Source organism: Protopterus annectens, chromosome 15.part0 (genome assembly GCF_019279795.1).
Source record: "Protopterus annectens isolate FY-2018-M chromosome 15.part0, PAN1.0, whole genome shotgun sequence".
NCBI lineage: Eukaryota > Metazoa > Chordata > Ceratodontiformes > Protopteridae > Protopterus > Protopterus annectens.
The window spans coordinates 188,312,010-188,331,729 of record NC_056749.1 but is presented as its reverse complement, the minus strand read 5'-3'; the positions used below and the strand labels follow the sequence as shown (position 1 = coordinate 188,331,729).

The window sequence follows — 19,720 nt, the reverse complement described above, 5'->3', positions numbered from 1 at the left end:
TTGTATTTCTAGTGGAAAGCAAATACCTCAAAGATTTTCATTCGTACTGCATTCCTTGCCTAGGCCCAGACCACAACATAACTCGCTGTCGGTTTTGTGCCTTATTCAAACCTCATACTATTCGTCAGTTCATTTTCACATCTGAATATTTTAGTAATCGGTTCAATTATCCAGAAGTGGCTTCAGTAAGCCACCCGACTACCGACATTCTGAAAAAATGCAGAGATAAAGACAGAGACAGACTGCATAGGTCCAAAGCTGCCGACGACACATCTCCTAAGCTAGTGGCCAGTTTGCTGGTACTCAGTGAGGCACTTTCGCAGCCGGATACCCACTACTTCAGATTCGCAGGCCTCTACTGAGATCCATTCGGAGTCCGGTATGCCACAAGATGCTTTTTCAACTGTGGAACCTGCAGATGTCTCTACCTTGGATGGGTCTGGAGCCGCTGTGCATGCACTGGCTTCTGAGGGTGTATTCAGGCCTACTGACTTGCATATTAAACAGACACCATCTTCTTCTTAAAGGCCTAAAACTTGATCAATGTCTAGAAAAACAACACCCAGACCGCATGGTCAGGCCCCTATGCCTAAAAAACAAATGATAAGAATGGCTAAAAACCTTATTACTCTGATCATGGGAAGCCACCCTTCTCCCTCTAAGAGACCTAGGACTGATTTTCCTTCTGATTCTTCTGACCAGGATTCTGAAATTTCTGTTTTCTCTGATGACCAGGAGTTACCCTTATCTACCTATGAGGATTTTGATGCAGAGGACTCCATTCCCTCTGCTTCCCCTCCAGAGGATTTCTCTTTTGGTGAAACCTTGCATACTCTTAGGGAGCATTTTCGCTGGGAAAGCCAGGATTACTCTGACTCCAAAAAGAGGCTTAGGGAATTCTTACTCCTACCTCAGCACAGGCCTTTAGCCATGCCTCCTGTACTGGACATTATAGATGATGCCTTCTCGGAATCTAGCCTGGCTCCTGACTCCTTACCTCCTGCTCCCAGAAAACCTGACAGGTATTACAGGGTACCTGACAATCACACGTTCCTCTTTAAAAATCCTACTGCGGATCCTGAGACCACCTCACAGGGACCCAAGGGCATTAAGGCTACTACTGCCAAAAACCCTACCCCCCTGTGATAGAGATTCCAGGGCCCTGGATAGGTGGGGTAAGAAGGTATACACTTCTGCAACTTTGGCCATTAGAGCCTTAAACTGCCAGTTTCATATGTTAAAGTATCAGCAACATATTACTGGATTGCTTAAACAGAAAATGATGTTGATTCCGGACTGTGTTGAAAATAAAGACTTATAGGATTTAATGCATTCTGCTGAACAAGTTGGAAAACATACTTTGTAATGTGGTTTTGATTCATTAGAGGCATCTTGCAGGGCTGCTGTCACTGGGTCTGTACTTAGAAGGCATGCTTGGCTTAAGGAGCAATCTTTGCCAGATCATGTTAAAGCTAAATTACTGGATGCTCCATTAAACCAAGACCACCTGTTTGGCAACAAAGCAGAAGTAGTACTTAAAAAGATGGAGGAAAAAGCTAAATCTATGCAAAATGTTAAAGATTTCCTGCAAGTACAGCCTCCAAGATTTAGTAGGGATTAGCCTTCTAAGAATTGGCCCTTTTCTGCCTCTTCCAGGCCTTCTCAGTCCAAACCCAGAACCAACAGAACACCCAGGCTTCAGTCCCAGGGTACTCACAGACTTAAGCAGTGGGGGGCTCCCACTTACAAAACTGGGAGAGTAAGACACCACCTTATGGTAAACTGTCATCTTCCAAGCCCTGTTCAACTGACTGTATCTTTAGGGGGAAAGATCGCCCTGCATGCAAAAAATTGGGAACTCATTACCCAAAACAAATGGCTTTTAAATATAGTTTCCCAAGGATACAGATTCCACTTCCTCAAACGGTTGGCCAGACCTACCCCCAAATCAGTGGGCAGAGGCTCAAAGGCAAGTTTTCTGTCTTCTAAGCATCAGGGCTATTCAGCCTGTCCCAGAAGAAGAATGGGGGCAAGGTTTCTACTCAATACTTTTCCTGGAACCAGAAAAGACAATTCCTGGCATCCTATTCTGGACCTGTCTATCCTAAACACTTTTTTGGAAATCCCAAAATTCAAATTGCTAACTCTTCATCAGCTGCTTCCCATGCTATGCAAAAATGCCTGGTTGGCAACACTGGATTTAAAGGAAGCCTACCTGCACATCCTAGTAAGGGAATCTTGCAGAAGATAACTACACTTCAGAGCAGAAGATACCTACACTTCAGAGCAGGCTACATGCACTGCCCTTTGAATTATCTACTGTGCCCCTGGGTATTCACATAGTGCCTAGCTCCAGTCATTGCATTTTGCAGACAAAGAAATATTCAGATTTACCCATACCTGGACAATTGTCTAATTCAGGCAGAAAGCCAGGACATACTAATAAATCATCTGGCATCTGTAAAGACATTACTAACTTCTCTGCGGTACACCATAAATGAAAATAAATCTCATCTAGTACCCTGCCAACAAATTGTATTCCTGGGAGCAAGCTTGAACACATCTTCCCAGATGGCCTGCCTCATGCCAGAGAAAAGTTCATTTGACAGCCTACTTCAAACTTCTGGCCACAAAGACCCAGCTATCTGCAAGGGAAATACTACAAGCCCTGGGGTTCATGGCTTTTGCATTCTACTGATTCCATGTGCAAGACTGCATATGAAGAAATTACAATGGTATCTAAAAAGCCTATGGTGTCAACATTCTCAGGACATAGAATCAATGATTCCTATCATACCTTGTCTAAAGATAGAGTTCCTTTGGTGGGCAGAGGCCTGCCACCAAAACAAGGGACTGCCATTCACTCTACCCCCTGCCACCCAAACCCTAACAGACACATCAGACTATGCATGGTGGGCTCACTTGGCAGGGCAGGGCAGTGCATTCAGGGCAAATGGAACCCAAATCAAATGCACCTGCATGTCAATCAAAAAGAAATGTTAACTGTACAGAATGCTCTGACAGCCTTCAAGGACCACATTCTTCCAGGACAATTATTGTAAAAGATGGTCAACACCACTGTTATGTGGCACATAAACAAGCAAGGGGGAACCCACTCATACCCTCTCTGCAGATTAGCCATGGCTCTGTGGAAAACAGCCTTGAGCTACCAAGTGCACCTACAAGCTCAATTCCTACCAGGCATGCTAAATACACTGGCAGATGACCTAAGCATAAATCTCATGAACCCACACAAGTGGAAACTGGAACCAAAGATATTCAACATGTTGATAAACAAATGGGGGGAGCCCAGAGATTGACCTGTTTGCCTCCCCTCAGAACTACCAATTGGACAAATTCTGCACAAGAACTCCCCACAAACAAGCTTGGAAAGTGGATGCCCTGTCCATCACCTGGAATAACCTGTCAGTTTATGCCTTTCCCCCTCTGCCTCTCCAAAGTGCTACTAAAGATCAAACAGGACAAACCAAGGACAATACTGATTGCACCCAACTGGCCATGCCAACACTGGTACCCCCTCTTGCTCAGTGTGACACTGCTGGAACCATGGCACCTGCCTCAGTCCCCTTCCTTGCTGTCCCAGCAGGAAGGCCAGATTCTGCACCCACAGCTTCAAACTCTGAACCTTGCAGCCTGGCTAATTACTTGATCTCTCCATTACCATCCCCTCAGTAAGCAAGCGATGGATGTCATTCTGGAGGCAAGGAGGCCTAGTACTAGAAAATCCTATGCTAAAAAATGGAAAAGATTCTGTTCCTGGAGCCAAACTCAGGGGATGGGCACAACAGTGCCCAGTTTACCACATATTCTTTAATACTTAACTGAGATGCTTCACAAGGGCCTTTCCTTTTCTTCTATCAAAATTCATGCCTTGGCCATTTCAGCACATTACAATACAGAGCCACCTCTATTCTTTCATCCACTGCTGAGGCAATTCCTCAGAGGGGCCAAACACTTAAGACCACCCAGGAGAGCCCCTACTCCAGCCTGGGACCTTAACTTTGTATTGGAAAAGCTCACTTTACCTCCATTTGAGTCATCTGCAAATTCAGAGTTGAAATTCCTTTCTTGGAAAACAGCCTTCCTTCTAGCCATTACTTCAGCAAGAAGGGTGTCTGAATTATAGGCCCTCATGGCATTGGAGCCTTTCATCATCTTTCATGCGGATAGGGTGTCCCTCAAGACCAATCCCCCCTTTATGCCGAAGGTGGTATCCAGTGTGGCCCTTAATCAGTCCATTCATTTGCCAACCTTCTTTTCTAATCCACAAAACAAAGGGGAACAAATACTGCACTCCTTGGATGTGCACAGACAACTTAGATTTTACTTGGACAGGACTAAGCCTCTCAGGAAATCTGAACAGCTGCTGGTTGCATTTGCTGCAGGGGCAGAGGGGAAGGCCATTTCAAAGCAAACCATTTCTAAGTGGATAGGCTATTGCATTCATTTCTGCTATAAGCACCATGGAAAACCTACCCCACAGGGGATAAGACCTCATTCCACCAGGGCTGCATCTACATCTACCTCTACAGCCTTTCTCAGAGGTGTCCTGGAAGCTGCTTCCTGGAGCTCTGTACATACCTTCACCAAGCATTACCACTTGCCAATTTTTTCTAAATCCAGGGCTAGCTTTGCCACTGCAGTCTTGCAGGGCTTTATAGCTGTTCCTAATGCTATTTAATTGCCTCCTCCCGTCCTTAGCCTTGGGAATCTACCCAAATGTGATGACTGCAACTGTGAAATACAAAGAACATAGTACAGTTGTGTACACTTACCATAAATGTAGATATTTGAGTGTATTCACTGTTGCAGTCCTGGTTACCCTCCCTCCAGCCCCCTGACTTCTATTGACTATACCTCTATTCTTATTTACTATGCTTAAAGCTTTCTGGTGTATTTGCTTTTTGTTGGAAGTGTAACCTTGTATATAATTACTTCACATTATGGGGGCACCTGAGATCTGGGGTAAGAAAAACTGATGTAATGGCGTCGGCTGCATGCTTTATACCCCTGACTACCTGATGTCAAGGAAGATGAGACAGCAACCAACACAGGACCCAAGAATTTGATAATCAGGCCGACTGAGGGCTACCTGCAAGCAGATAACCCAAATGTAATGACTGCAACAGTGAATACACTCGAACATCTACATTTATGGTAAGTGTACACAACTGTACTTTCCTTGTATAAGGACATCCACCACCACTTTGCCACTGTAAGGTTTGCATCCTGCATGACCTTTATCATAATATTTTGTCAGGGATTGGGATCAGATGACCTATGTGTTTGGGATATGTCTACCCCAGAAAATACTGAAAAGTGATCTTGTGCTATTCAAATATCTCCTAAGCTTTTATTCTGAGTGCATTTTTGTTTGGCTCCCAAGTATGACATCATCCACACCTCTCAACCCTTTAGCTTAAAAATCAAGGACAAAGCCAAACTAATGGAGGAGGGAGAGAGAAAGGCCCAAAAAAGGAACAGATTTTAAAAATTGTTCTCATAACTTTGGAAATCTGCTAGAATAACAGGTTTTGCATTATATGCATCCATGTTGTGAAGAATATGAATTCTGAAGCTCAAATGTCTGTTCATTATTTAGTGTCTGCAATCCTCAATGCTTTACCAGAAAAAGAAATTATGAGGATCAGACCAAAAAGACAAAAATCTGGGCATTCAGTGACATTCTGGATACTTGAGAAATATGTCACCACCTATGGGATCTGTGTCACTTGTCAAGTGAGAATGTCGTACCATCCATGTTTGCATATGTTTTTTCACAGTGACATAGAAACTGCTGCTCTGATTGTTTACAGCAAAATTAATGTTGTACCTGCACAGTCCCACTGTAGTAATTTATAACATACTCTTGGATACTAATTACACCAGGTCCCATTATTTAATTATAAAAAGGGTATTCAGGATGAAGAATGGCGGGGATTTATTTACTTTTCATATGACTAGCAATTGTTTTGCTGTACCTAGGTCAGTATTACATGAACTGTGGGTAAATCTTCCATCTGGTATCCTCTATGACTTACAAATTTCAGCACAAAATAGGGTCCTTGCCATCTAGAGGTGGGGATGCAATCCTCCCTTCTTTTTTTAATTAAATTAGTGTGAACTCACTGACACACACACAACCAATTTCCTGGGGCATCTCTCAGTTACAATAGAGAGAAGTTACTTCCTCAAGGTCACACAGGAAACAGCAGGAGAGCAAATGAAAACTACTGTCTGTAGAAAAGGCTGATGTGGACCCAATTTCAGAGAATACTTGTGCAGTAGTCCATATCAAGAGATAAATCCTATTTACAGTCCCTAAAAAGCAACTTTCTAAGGCCCTGCTCTCTTCTGTGAAGTAGTTGTCATAAGCAGTGCTTTTGCTAAAATACCCATTCACTTCCTGTCAGTGACTTCTATTTGTTGTTGTGTCTTTCGGCTTTTCCCAGTTAGGGGTCGCCACAGTGGAACTCTGGTCCGCTAATGATTGGCAGTTGATTTTTACGTGCCGAGTTGCCAGCCCTGACGCACAACCTTCAACGAAGGTGCGCCCATTCACGCATGTCTCCACACAGAAGACGCTCTAGCTGAGAGTCGAACCGGACAGCGTCTTACTGTGAGGCGACAACGCTACCGCAGCACCACCATCGCGGACTCTGTTTGTAAGAAACTAAATGCCTTGATGTAATTAAGTTATCACATGGCCATATGGAAATAACAATCTTGATGTATGATAGTGAGGTAGTGTGAGGCATCCTTTATAACCAGGTACTCTCATGAAATGTTACCCCTGTCATATGCTTTGTAAGAAATAATTATTCCCTCAGGGAGGTGACTGTGGTCATCTTTTTAGTCCTCAAAGTAAGGATATGCCTAAATCAATTACTTTCATATCATGCACATGAGAATCATTTAAAGTGATGAGCATAAGTAGAATTGTTTTAGGAAAAAAATATTAGTTGTAAATAGTACACAAGATTATATATAAAATGAACATACTGGAGATGCCTTGCTAAACAGTTAATGATTATAAATTAAAAACTAGCTCAACAGAGAGGTATTTCTGCATTCAAAACCAATGGTGGTGTTGATGTAGAAAGTTCTGCATTGTGGTTTCCACCCTTTTGCATACTTTGTTACATGGTTTATTTACTTAACATGAGAATGTTTCTACATATACTGTAAGCTGTTTCATAACTCATTTAACATTTCTCAGTCAGAAATGGCGCCTGCATTTTGTAACGCTGTTACCAAGCATTATAAATCTTGCATAAACTTTTAAATGTAACTGAATAGGCATGTGTATTTCATAACTAGGTCAGTAAATGACCAATATTTACTTTTCTTTCCCTGCCCTCTTAAGTGGGATATCAAACTATAAAATATTAGTAAAACAAATGAAAAGGTGAAACAACTTGGATGATTTATGATTTACAATAAGTACCAGAGCATTTTCATTACAGAAGTAGAGCTGTACAAGTCATGGATCATTTGTAAACATTTTTTTACAGTAGATGCCATTTCCCTCTCCCATTTCCTTCGAAAGGTCAATAATGGCTTTGGCATTAAATTATTTGACTAATAAACATGACTTGTTTTATGTGGACTGATTAATACACACACAAAAAAAATTACTGTCTATTCATTACTAGTGAATTCTTCCACATCTGTGTAATGGTTTTCAGTGGTATAGTCATGTAAACATGTACAGTGGATATAAAAAGTTTACACACCCCTGTTAAAATGCCAGGTTTTTGTGATATAAAAGTACGAGACCACAATAAATCATTTCAAAACTTTTCCCACCTTTAATGTGACCTATAACCTGTATAATTCAATTGAAAAACAAACAAATCTGTTAGGGGAAAAAATATAAAAAATAAAAGACGTACAATAAGCTGGTTGCATAAGTGTGCACACCCTTAAACTAATACTTTGTTGAAGCACCTTTTGATTTAATTACAATATTCAGTCTTCTTGTATACACACCTGCCATCAATTAAAGAGACTCTGATTAACCCCAAATAAAATTCAGCTGTCCTAGTAGGACTTTCCTGACATGTACTTAGTTGCCTGCTACAGCAAATGCCATGGTTCACAGAGAGCTTACAAAGCATTGAAGGGATCTCATTGTTGAAAGGTATCAGTCAGGAGAAGGGTACAAAAACATTTCCACATCATTGGATATACCATGGAACACAGTGAAGACAGTCATCAAAAAGTGGAAAAAATATGAGACAACAGTGACGTTGCAAAGAACTGATGTCCCTTGAAAACTGATGACAAGACAAGATGAAAACTGGTCAGGGAGGCTGCCAAGAGTCCTACAGCAACACTGAAGGAGCATCAAGAATTTCTAGCAAGTACTGGTTGTGTACTACATGTGACAACCATCTTCCGTATTCTCCATATCTCTGGGCTATGGAGTATGGTTGCAAGATGGAAGCCTTTTCTTACACAGAAAAACATCCAGGCCCAGCTAAAATTTGCAAAACAATACATCTAGTCACAAAAGCATGTGGGAAAATGTGTTATGGTCTGATGAGACCAAGGTTGAACTCTTTGGCCACAATTCCCAAAGGTACGTTTGGAGCAAAAACAACACTTCGCATCACCAAAAGAACACCATCCTCACAGTGAAGCATGGAGGTGACAGTATTATACTTTGGGGTTGTCTTTCTTCAGCTGGAACTGGGGCTTTAATCAAGGTGGAGGGAATTATGAACAGTTACAAATACCAGTCACTTTTGGCCCAAAACCTTCAGGCATCTGCTAGAAAGCTGAAGATGAAGAGGAATTTCACCTTTCAACACGACAATGACCCCAAGCATACATCCAGATATACAAAAGAATGTCTTCACCAAAAGAAAATTAAAGTGTTGGAATGACCCAACCAAAGTCCAGACCTAAATCCAATAGAAAATCTGTGGGGTGACCTGAAGAGGGCTGTGCACAAGAGATGCCCTCACAATCTGACAGATTTGGAGTGCTTTTGCAAGGAAGAGTGGGCAAATATTGCCAAGTAAAGATGTGCCATGCTGATAGACTCCTACCCAAGAAGACTGAATGCTGTAATTAAATCAAAAGGTGCTTCAACAAAGTATTAGTTTAAGGGTGTGCACACTTACGCAACCAGCTTATTGTATGTTTTTTTTTTTCCCCCTAACAGATTTGTTTTTCAATTGAATTGTACATGTTATAGGTTACATTAAAGTTGGGAAAAGTTTTGAAATGATGTATTGTGGTCTCATTTTTTTATATCACAAAAACCTGGCATTTTAACAGGGGTGTGTAAACTTTTTATATCCACTGTATAGTTAAGGGAGTTGGCCATTACCTTAGGATGCTAAAAAACTGTTTGTAATGTGCCACTGGGCAGAGAATTTCTTTTAGTACCTTGCTCACATGAAGTACTCAAGGAACCGCAAGTACAAAGCAGCCATCCAGTTGTGAAGCAGATTAGCAGTTCCTCATCTAAACAGTGGTGGTTCTACAATCAATCTGATGCCAAAGAGTTGAGACAAAAGATGGCCAGTGGAGACCTGATGGTGGCTGTTTCAGTCATGCAGGGGCTGATAACTCACTCAACCATCCCAAGAGTGTCTCCCATTTTTGACTACACTGTCCCACTCTTCTGTACCCATTAACTAGGAGGAAGGTTATCACTTTTCAAATCCTGAGCTGACCACAGACCGCTGGGAGAGGAAGCTCATAAGTATAAGGTACAAAACTGAGCTTAAAGCTATTCCTTATTTCACAAAAAGGACTCCTAATGGCAACAGAGCAAATATCCATCTTTAAAAAAATGCTGAAATCAGCTGCACTAGAAAGAGACCCTCCATTAGAACAATGGTAAGAATTCTATTTCAGAACACTTCTCATCCTTAGAAAAGTTAAACCCTGGAGGCCCATATTGGGCCTCTCTAGATTAAACAGGTTTCTGGTGGTAAAGAATTCCAATGTGCTTACCCGGAAGTCACCTTCTCTCTCTCCTGTTTCTGATATTCATGCACTTACACTGAACGTGTATATGGATATCTTCAGAAAGCTCATAAAAGTCCTCCATTTTGCAGCAAGGGCAGAATATTTCCAAAACATGGCTTTGTGCTTGGAAGGCGAAGTCTGCTGCTCCCAGGATATCCATATAAAATGGTATGTGTCTGGGCTTTTTTCACCTCAGAATGCAAGGCATTCACATCTTATGTTACCAAGATGGCTGCTTAATTCATTTTAAGTGCCAAGAAGAATTAATCAAGTCATTAAGCTACAGTGTCCCTTGCTTCAATGAGGCTCTGAATCTTAAGAAATACAGACCCGTCCCTTCACATACTAATTTTAGGGGCCTACATCTGATACAAAAATTTGTAAGCTGCCCATGTACAAGAAAAGTTTATGGTGCTTTTTCCAGGCTGCCCTACAACAATCCATGATTACAAGGTCCATTCTGGGGGCTCTAAGAAACATGGCTTCTTTGATTCCCATAGTTCCACGGCTGATGTTACACATGTGGAAACTAGGGGTACCTCAGAAATGTTGCGTCAGCAACTTCACTCCCTGTACTAGTGCCAGCAGCTTCACTTCCTGCAAAGAGTAATTTCCCTCCCACTGGTGAGCACTGCTGGTAAAAGGCAAGCAGGGGTGACATTTCTGTAGCCCGAAAGGGACCAGGACCTGGCATTAACCATAAGTACTTCAGTCAGGCTTGGAGTGTACACATGAGTGCTCTAACAGTCCCAGGCACATGGATCGATGGGTATAGTGGTGGGAATGTCAGTATAAGAGATACATACCATTGTTTACATACTACAGGTTTTACAACCCCAAGTCCTCAGTCTTTTGAAAAATAATATACGGCCATGTGATATATCAACAAATGGGGAGGAAAGGACTACGTTTCTCTCTCACTCTATCCAGGTTAGACATGATGACATGGATTCTGGCATAAAATCCATTTCCATGGTAATCTCACACCTTTATACACAGAATGCCTTGACATCACCTGTGTAGGTCTGCATCCAGTTCACAAGAATGGAAATTAATCCAAAGTCTTTCTGTGAACTCAATTTACTTTTGAGCACTCTGGAGGCAAGCCTGTTTGCTTTCCCACAGAACTACCAAGATCCTGAAGATCTACCCTAAGCAGGCCTAAAAGACTGCTCTAGCAGTGGTTGCATTTTTTTATGTCCTGAAGCAAAGGTCTTCTGTGTGCATATGCTTACCTACTTCTTGGACCCTCAGTTTTACAAAGGTTATGACAGATGAGACCAACTTGATACTGACAGCATCCCTGTGGCCAAGACAGGTTATGTACTCTCTGCTTAAGGACTGCAGCAGAAGAGGTACAAGGGTCTTTCCCATCTTGTACAACATTCTGTTAAATCAGCAATGCATACTGGTGCACCTGAACCTAAACCACCCAAAATAGGAAAATAGAACCTGTAGCTCCCACTGTATTTCATGTAGAAGTAATAGACTGTAGTTTCCCATTACACCACAAGGTGGAGCTCCTTTTCAGGAATATAAAAGACAATTTCGAAAGTGAAAGAGGGAACTGGAACACTAGCTGAAGGAGGGAAGACTGAAACATGTAGCTGAAGGGAAAAGGGCCTTGCAGCATGACTGGATTTTCTTTTCTAGTGCTTTGGGACAGGGAAGTGAAGTAGCAGATTGTGTCTGTCTCTGGCTGAAATCCTGGATGACAGTATTTTGTAGAATCAGGAGAGACATCTGAAACCATTAGCTCCATGCCTGCTATGATTCAGCAAGAAAATGAGTTCCCTTGGGCCTAGTACTCACAAGCCATAGAGGATTACCAGAGTTCTGGTAGGTGATTTTCTACTTTTCTCATCAGAGGAACTAAGGCGCCTGGTCACTAGTATATTCTCAACAGAGTGGTGAGAGGCTCTGGCCTTCATTTTTATATTTTTATAAGATTGTGGTTTTCTCCCCCCCTAAATGCTTTGTGGATTACAAATAACTGGATCCATATGAGCTCCAACATGGGCCCCATCATGCTGGTAGCAAGACTGTAAATAGTCACTGGCCAGTGAACAGGGTATAATAGAGTGTTTCATAGTTGGTCTGTTTAGAATTGATCAAGGGGGTAGCTGGTGTTAGTGCTGCTGAATGACATTGCATTTTCTCATATTTATATTGTTGCATTACAAATCCTCATTGTTCAATGACATTGCATTTTGCTCGTGTTAGTACTGCTGTCTTCAAGAATTTTGCTGTTCAATGACATTGCAGATTCTCATATCTGTATTGTTGTATTATGACTCTTTTATTGCTTAATGACCTTGCATTTTTTTCCCGTGTTTGTATTGCTGCATTATAAAACTTCACTGCTTATTGATATTGCCTTCTTTGTGCATGTTTGAATGCCAAGACTTTCATCTGTTGAGTTCTGGGGAAGAGGGTGAATGATTTTATTGCATGCATATCTCACCTTGCTTTATTGCTAACTGGTACACTGTTGAAATAATTTGTTTATGGTTGTACTCTTGCCATTTTAAACTAGATGTGTCACCTAGAATAAAATCTGTCCATCTTGCCACCTTGGTGTGTTGGACCTATAGGGGTGTCACCAGAGTTAGGTAGGAAGGGACCCATATCTCTTCAGCTACACTACAAACATAATCCTGCATTTGGAATCTTTCCCTCCTGATCAGGAACCTAAAGGTATAGAACTAATAGTATTTGTACTAGAAGAGTTGTGATTTAGCAAGTTGTCCTCCTTTCACTGTCTAAGTTATTTGACAAAGGCCTGTCTTGTGCATCGGTTAAAATGCACCTATCAGACATAATTGAAAATTTTCCCTTTTCTCCACTGTAGGTGCAATCTCGGAATTGGTATATTTAGTTAGAGGGGGTATGGGGGCTCAACCCCCCCCCCCCCACTTTGGTGGCTTTAATAATGTTTTTTGTGCTGGTTGCTAGGTTGACCCACTAGATTGTTTCCAAGGGAAAATATTTGCAGAAGTGATCATTCACTGAATTTAGCTTTTCATTTATTGAGTTCAATAAATAGGTATTCAATGGTTTGTGTTTTCGAAAAAATGATACAGACCCGCAAGATTCTAGAAAGAAATAAAGCATGGAGCCCCTTGGAGAAAACAGGGATATATTAAAATTAAAAGAGGTTTGTCCTTGAAGATTTAGCAGGGGAGGGAACATCTGGCCATAGATAACATGCTGGTCCTGTATAGACTTGAAAGGTCCAGCTTTGTCCACCCCTATTTCAGGCTGCAGTTCGGCAACATTTCCACCTATGGAAGCTCTGCAAGAGGGAGACAGTAAGACCTCAGTTTCAGAATACAGCCAGACCTCTGTTCTGATGGTATTACTAATGCATCCAAACAGGATGCTAGTTTCCAGGAGTGCACGGAACATGCCTGTTTTTTTATTAGTGCAGGAACCTTATACCTTTCATGTTGTGACTCAGCTTTTTACAATCACTCAGAGATCAGTCCTCTGATATGGCATGGCTTCAGGACTCTCAGTCATCTGCTTAACATCTATACCACCAGTATTTGCCTCTGCTTTCTTTAAATATACAAAAAAATATGAAGGAGTATGAGGCAGCATGGCAATATTCTGTCACTGCTCTTATGGCAGCACCAACTCTGCCTGCTTTAGGTGTGCTCTCCTGGCTAATACAGAAGAGGGGCCACTAAGTGGCAGGTCTTTAAAGACAGACCTAGAGGCAGAAGATATGCAAGCTACATCCAGGTTCATCCACCCCAGGGTATGACACCAGTGACAACCACCAATCTATCTACTAGATGTAATACTTACACTCAAAGTAAATTATGAAATGTTGCTTATATAAAGCTAAAGAGGATTTACAAAGACTAGACCAGCGGATTCTAAGTATCAGTAATTAACCTTACATCTGCATAAGCTGAGACCTTCATTGATCTTCTAGGCTGTTACGCTACAATATTTACTGCCAAGTAGCATTAAGCAAGCGTGTACACCCATGAGATGTGTTTAACTTTCTGCTCTGTTTTCTGCATAGCCAACTGGATACGTTGCATTGTCTGTGCAGAAAAGGTCATGAGTATGCTTCCCATGCTGAACAGTGAGTTACCTCCCCTTTTCACCTGAATACACACACCTTTTGATGGATGTTTCAGAAAAGAAGAAAATGAAAGTATGTATGAATAGACCATGTGGTATTGTGCTTGCATGTACCTGTCTGATGTATGCTTAGATGTTAACTCTTGTGTTTAGGGGATTAGGGTTGCTGAGCAGAATACATACTGGATAGGGGGAGCTTGGTTTTGGTTTCAGACCAGTTCCTTTTTTGGCTTAAATGTACACTCCTATTTTATTCTGTTGACAGGATTTGTCTAATAATACAAAGTACTGAACTAAAAATGGCAGAGCAGGCTTTTAACAGATAAGTGTTATGTTGCTTTTTACTCAGGATAGATTGTTTGCATGATGTAAATGCAGTAAACAGTTTTGAGAGAATGGTGTCCGCAGCACAGAGAGAGCAGCCTGTGTACCTCAACAAGTAGCATGCACACCTTTGGTGCTGGGATATGAGAGGGATGTGGGTTTTAACCTCACAATGGGTAGGTGTATTCATTTTTCCAATGTTGGCACTGCAGTGCAGCATGGGGTGGTGGCGGTGATGCAGTCCTAAGAGTGCTATCATTTGAATGAGATATTAAACCAAGAACCCATCTACTTATGTTGGTGTTAATTTATGTAGATGTAAAGCATCCCATGGCCCCTGCGGCAAAGGGTAGATGTTCCCACATGCCTAGGCCACATTTCTTATAGTTAGTATGAATACCATCTTGGGTCTCTCCTGCAAAGAGGCCATTAGCCTAGTGGAAACACCTAGCCAACAAAGTGTAAATAAATAAAATAAAAATTTTAAGTAGCCATTTTCACCACCCCAACTTATGTAGTTACTCTTCAAATACAACAACAACAGATAGTTACTCTTCACATACAATAACAACAGATACATGGCTTTTGTCTTAATGCTTCCCCCACAGCCTTTCTCCAACACAGAGAGCTAAGTGACAAGCACAATGACCTTTAGCAGACAGAGTTTTAAAATTCAAAACAAAGCAAAAAAAACTTTGAAATTCTAAAACCCTTCAATATGGTTTTCTAAAGCTTACATTTCTCTAAGATTTGCTCAGATAAGCATGATTGTGCAACAGCTAACACATTCAGCTATAGTGAAGTTCATTACTGCTTGCGGGATATATTGTGTTCATATTGTAAACACTTTCTTTTTGTTTCCAGCACCAAATCCTCCAACTGTTCGAGAGGAGCTTTGCACTGCATCGCACGATACAATCACAGTCCATTGGACCTCCGAGGATGAGTTTAGTGTCAGTTCATATGAGCTTCAGTACACCATCTTTACAGGACAAGCCAACTTCATCAGTAAGTCAGGTGTTTCAGTAATTCTAATAGTCTTTGTACCTAACAAAATGCCGCAAAAATTTAAAGCTGGTCAATTCATTTTTACAGCAAGCTGTTCATTTGCATGGTGGAAGTGTAAAAGAATAAATGTGATGTTAGTGGGCAGAATAAAAAAATCTCAGTAGCTAAAGTATGCTGCTACAGGACTAAATACAAAATATTTTTTATTCATTTTAGAATCCCTACCTTTCTTTCTCTTCAGCACTGTGTGTGTGCAAAAAGTACATCCTCTGTGGATTCCCTTATCTAAAACTGTAGCCATCTCCTATTAGAGCATTTCACACTAGAGGACACAAATACAAAGCTACAGGAAGGACACAACTAACAAGGAACATAAGTTCATTTTACGCAATCATTCTGCAATCTGTTACACTTCTAGTGCATAACCAATGACTAAATGTGAAAGTCAAACACTGTGTGTCTATGAGGTAAACACTTTAAACATTATGTCAACCTTCAACCAGGGATCCTCTCTGAAAGTCACCCCATCAGAGGGCACCTAGATTTCAACCAGGGATCTCCTAATCTGCAGTCAAATCATTTACCACTGAGTTATACCCTGTTATACTGTGGCATAGGTTTCAGCATGTATAGGGCACCCAGTAATAGTGATGCATTTTATATACAGATCCTCAGTGCACTCTTCTGAGCTAAAAATATTGCATCAGTGGATGTTCTTCGTGTTCCACTGTTGCAGTCCTCACATATGGGTTAACTGGCTCCCGGTAGCCCTCAGTCAGCCTGAATACCAGAGTCCTTGGTACATGATGTCAGCTGCTGCCAGTTGTAAAACTGATGTCAGTACGTCAGGTATAAAGGGTGGCAGCTGACACCATTTCCTCAGTTTTTCTTGCTGCAGAGCCTGAAGCAGATTCAATTCGCACTAGTGCCATTGGCCATTTACCTTTGTTTCGCTTTCCGACTACCAAGTTGAAGACGCCTTCAGATAAGTACCCCGTTGGGGATCCTCTTTTCTTGATTTAACGAATGTCAGATAAAGTTAATAACTGTCTTGCCTGTGGAAAACAGATTCCACACCATCATTTCCATTCCTACTATATAACTTGTTTGGACCTAGTGCATGACGTCCCTAACTGCAATCTCTGTGCTTCCTTTAACCCGCGTACCATACACCGTAGAGCTAAGATTTTGTATAAGCATTTCAGAGTCTGGCCTAAATTCGTCGGTATGGTGTCTTCTGGTCTCCCGACTTTGGATATACCTAGGAAACACAAAGACAAGGACTGCAACAGGCCTAGGGTTAAATCTTTTGATGACGCACCAGTGAAATTGGTCGTCAGCACAGCAGCAGTCAGTGAGGCGCTTTCGCAACCCCTGCAGTCTGCAGATTTTCAGCCGCAAGCCTTTGCTGAGACCTTTATGGAGTCCTCCATGCCGCAGGCTGCTATTTCATCTTCAAACCCTCCCCCTGTCACTGCCTCAGATGGGTCCGAAGCCGCTTTGCAGGCACCGGCTTCTGATGCCTCTTCTTTTCGACATGAAACCAGAACCAGACCGACTACCTTAGTTCAGACTTCTGCAGTTGCTAGGCCTCCCGAGTAAATCTGGATTGCTAGTAAACCTTCCAGCTGCAAACCTACTCACAAGCAGGCATCGGCCTCCCCTCCTGTACCTCAGTCCCAGTTGGTAAAGATGACTGGTGATCATCTTTCCCGGATTAGGGGCTCTCATCCCCCCTTCAAAGAGGGCTAGGGAATTATCTCCTGATGTTTTGTCTGTCTCAGATTCTGAAATTTCCAGTATGTCTGCTGGTGAAGAAGGTAATTCTCAACTTTTTTCAGGCTTTGAGGATTCTGATGCTGAGGACTCTATCCCTTCTGCCTCCCCTCCAGAAGATTTTTCCTCTGGGGGATACTTTGAATACTCTCAGGAAGCATTTAAAATGGGAATGTCAGGATTTTCCACAGTCTAAGAAAAGATACAGGGAATTTTTAGAATTGCCACAGCATAAGCCACTGGCTATACCTCCCAGTTTTGGAAGTTGTGGATAATGTTTTCATGGAAAATTCTTTAACTCCTAATTCTGTTCCTCCTGCCCCCAGAAAACCAAATATGTATTACAGGTTCCTGATTCTCATCAATTCCTTTTTAAAAACCCTACTGCTGATCCAGAAATTACTTCTCAAGGCCCCAAGGGTGTTAAGGCTACTATTGCTAAAAACCCTGTGCGTTCTGGTAAGGAATCAAGGGCCTTGGACAGGTGGGGTAAAAAAGTCTATACCTCCTGCAACTCTTGCCATTAGATCCGTGAATTGTCTTTTTCACATGCTTAAGTATCAGCAGCATACTTTGGAGGCTATTAAGGCTAAACTTGGAAGTATTCCTTCCATGATGGAGAACAAAGATTTAGAAGACTTACTGAATTCTGCCACTTTTGTTAATAAGCATTCACTTCATTGTGGTTTTGACACTTTGGAAGCTTCCTGCCGAGTAGCAGCCACTGGTTCTGTAATTAGAAGGCATGCTTGGCTCAGGGAGCAGCCTCTTTCTGAACCAGTTAAATCTTAATTGCTGGATGTTTCTTTGCACAAGGACAATCTTTTTGGTAATAAGGCTGAGGAGGTACTGAAGAAGTTGGAGGATAAGGCAAAATCTATGCAAGCAGTAAAAGATTTCCTTCAGGTTTAGACTCCTCAGTTCAGTAGACATCATCCTTCCAAGAATTGGTCTTTCCCTGATCCTGGCAAGCAGGGTCACTCCAGGCCTAGGTTTTTCAGGTCTTCCAGAGGGCAGGCTTCTGCCCCTCAAAGGGCTAAACAATGGCATTCTTCTTCTTCTGCTAAATCGGGGAATTCTAAGCCAGCTTTCCAAAGCAAATATTCTCAATGACTCTGACCTTCTTGTGCCTACCTCTGCCGACCCTGGGTTTCCTTTGGGGGGAAGGTTAGCCAGGTTCACAGAGGTATGGTCTACCATCACAGACAAATGGATGCTCAATATAGTACACCAAGGTTACAAGTTTTACTTTCACACATTCCCTCATTTACAAGGGTACCCAGAACTCTCAGGGCAGAGGTAGGAACTCAAATTTCTTCACTACTGACTATGGGGGCTATAGAACCAGTTACTGCAAATCAGGCAGGCCTAGGTTTTTATTCAAGGCTTTTTCTGGTACCCAAGAAAGGGGGCACCTGGCACCCTATTCTGGATCTGTCCATTCTAAACACTTTTCTGGTGATTCCCAAATTCAGGATGCTCACCCTTCAACAATTACTACCAATGCTGGGCAAGGATTCATGGCTGGTAACTTTGAATCTCATGGAGGCTTATCTGCACATCCCCATAAGGGAAAGTTGCAGGCAGTTCCTTCGCTTCAGGGCTGGGGAGCAACACTTTCAATTCTCTGCATTGTCCTTTGGCTTATCTACTGCTCCCAGAGTTTTTACGAAGTGCCTGGCTCCAGCCATTGCTTTTGCAGGCAGAGAAGCATTCATATTTATGCTTACCTGGACGGCTGTCCCATTCAAGCAAATTCCCCAGAGCAACTAGAAAAGGATTTGGATTTCGTGAAGAACATTCTCACCTCTTTGGGTTACACACTCAACGAAAAGAAGTCAAAGTTGGTTCCTTCAAGGGAGATTGTTTTCCTGGGAGCGAGTCTGAATATAGCCACCCAGATGGTATTCCTCCCTCAAGAGAAGCAAGAAGATCTCTCAGCTTATTTCATGAACTTGGCAAGCATTAACCAGCTCTCTGCAAGGCAATTCCTGCAAGCACTGGGGTTCATGGTTTCATGTATTTTGATGATCCCATATGCAAGGCTGCATATGAGAAAACTTCAATGGTACCTCAAGAATCTTTGGTGTCAACACATGCAGGACTTAGACTTGTTTCTTCCTCTGATTCCCTGTCTACAAATGGAGTTCCTCTGGTGGGAGACCACCTGTTCTCAGAACAAGGGTCTGCCTTTCCGCCCACCGCCTGCCGACCAGACTCTCACCACAGATGCCTCAGATGTTGCATGGGGGGGCTCATCTGGAGGGCAGGGTCCTACAGGGGACTTGGAGCACCCAACAGATTCATCTACACATAAACTTAAAAGAATTGATGGCAGTGCAGCAGGCCTTGCTGACTTTCAAGGACTTACTCTACTCTGGGACTCTGCTGATCAGGACAGACAATACCACAGTCATGTGGTACATCAACAAGCAAGGGGGGACCCACTCTTACCCCTTGTGCAAACAAAGCATGAGGCTATGGTCCATAGTGGCATCCACGGGCT

At 42.2% G+C, this 19,720-nt stretch overlaps 1 protein-coding gene across 4 annotated transcripts in view; it reads left to right on the top strand.

Moving 5' to 3' along the window:
• LOC122790109 (probable E3 ubiquitin-protein ligase MID2) overlaps window positions 1-19,720 on the top strand; it is a 1,228,538-nt gene that overhangs the window by 1,133,191 nt on the left and 75,627 nt on the right. For all 4 annotated transcript variants that reach the window (XM_044057683.1, XM_044057682.1, XM_044057681.1 and 1 more), the window contains one exon: window positions 15,295-15,438. In XM_044057683.1, the coding sequence (XP_043913618.1) occupies window positions 15,295-15,438 (144 nt within the window). The remainder of the gene's footprint in view (window positions 1-15,294; window positions 15,439-19,720) is intronic.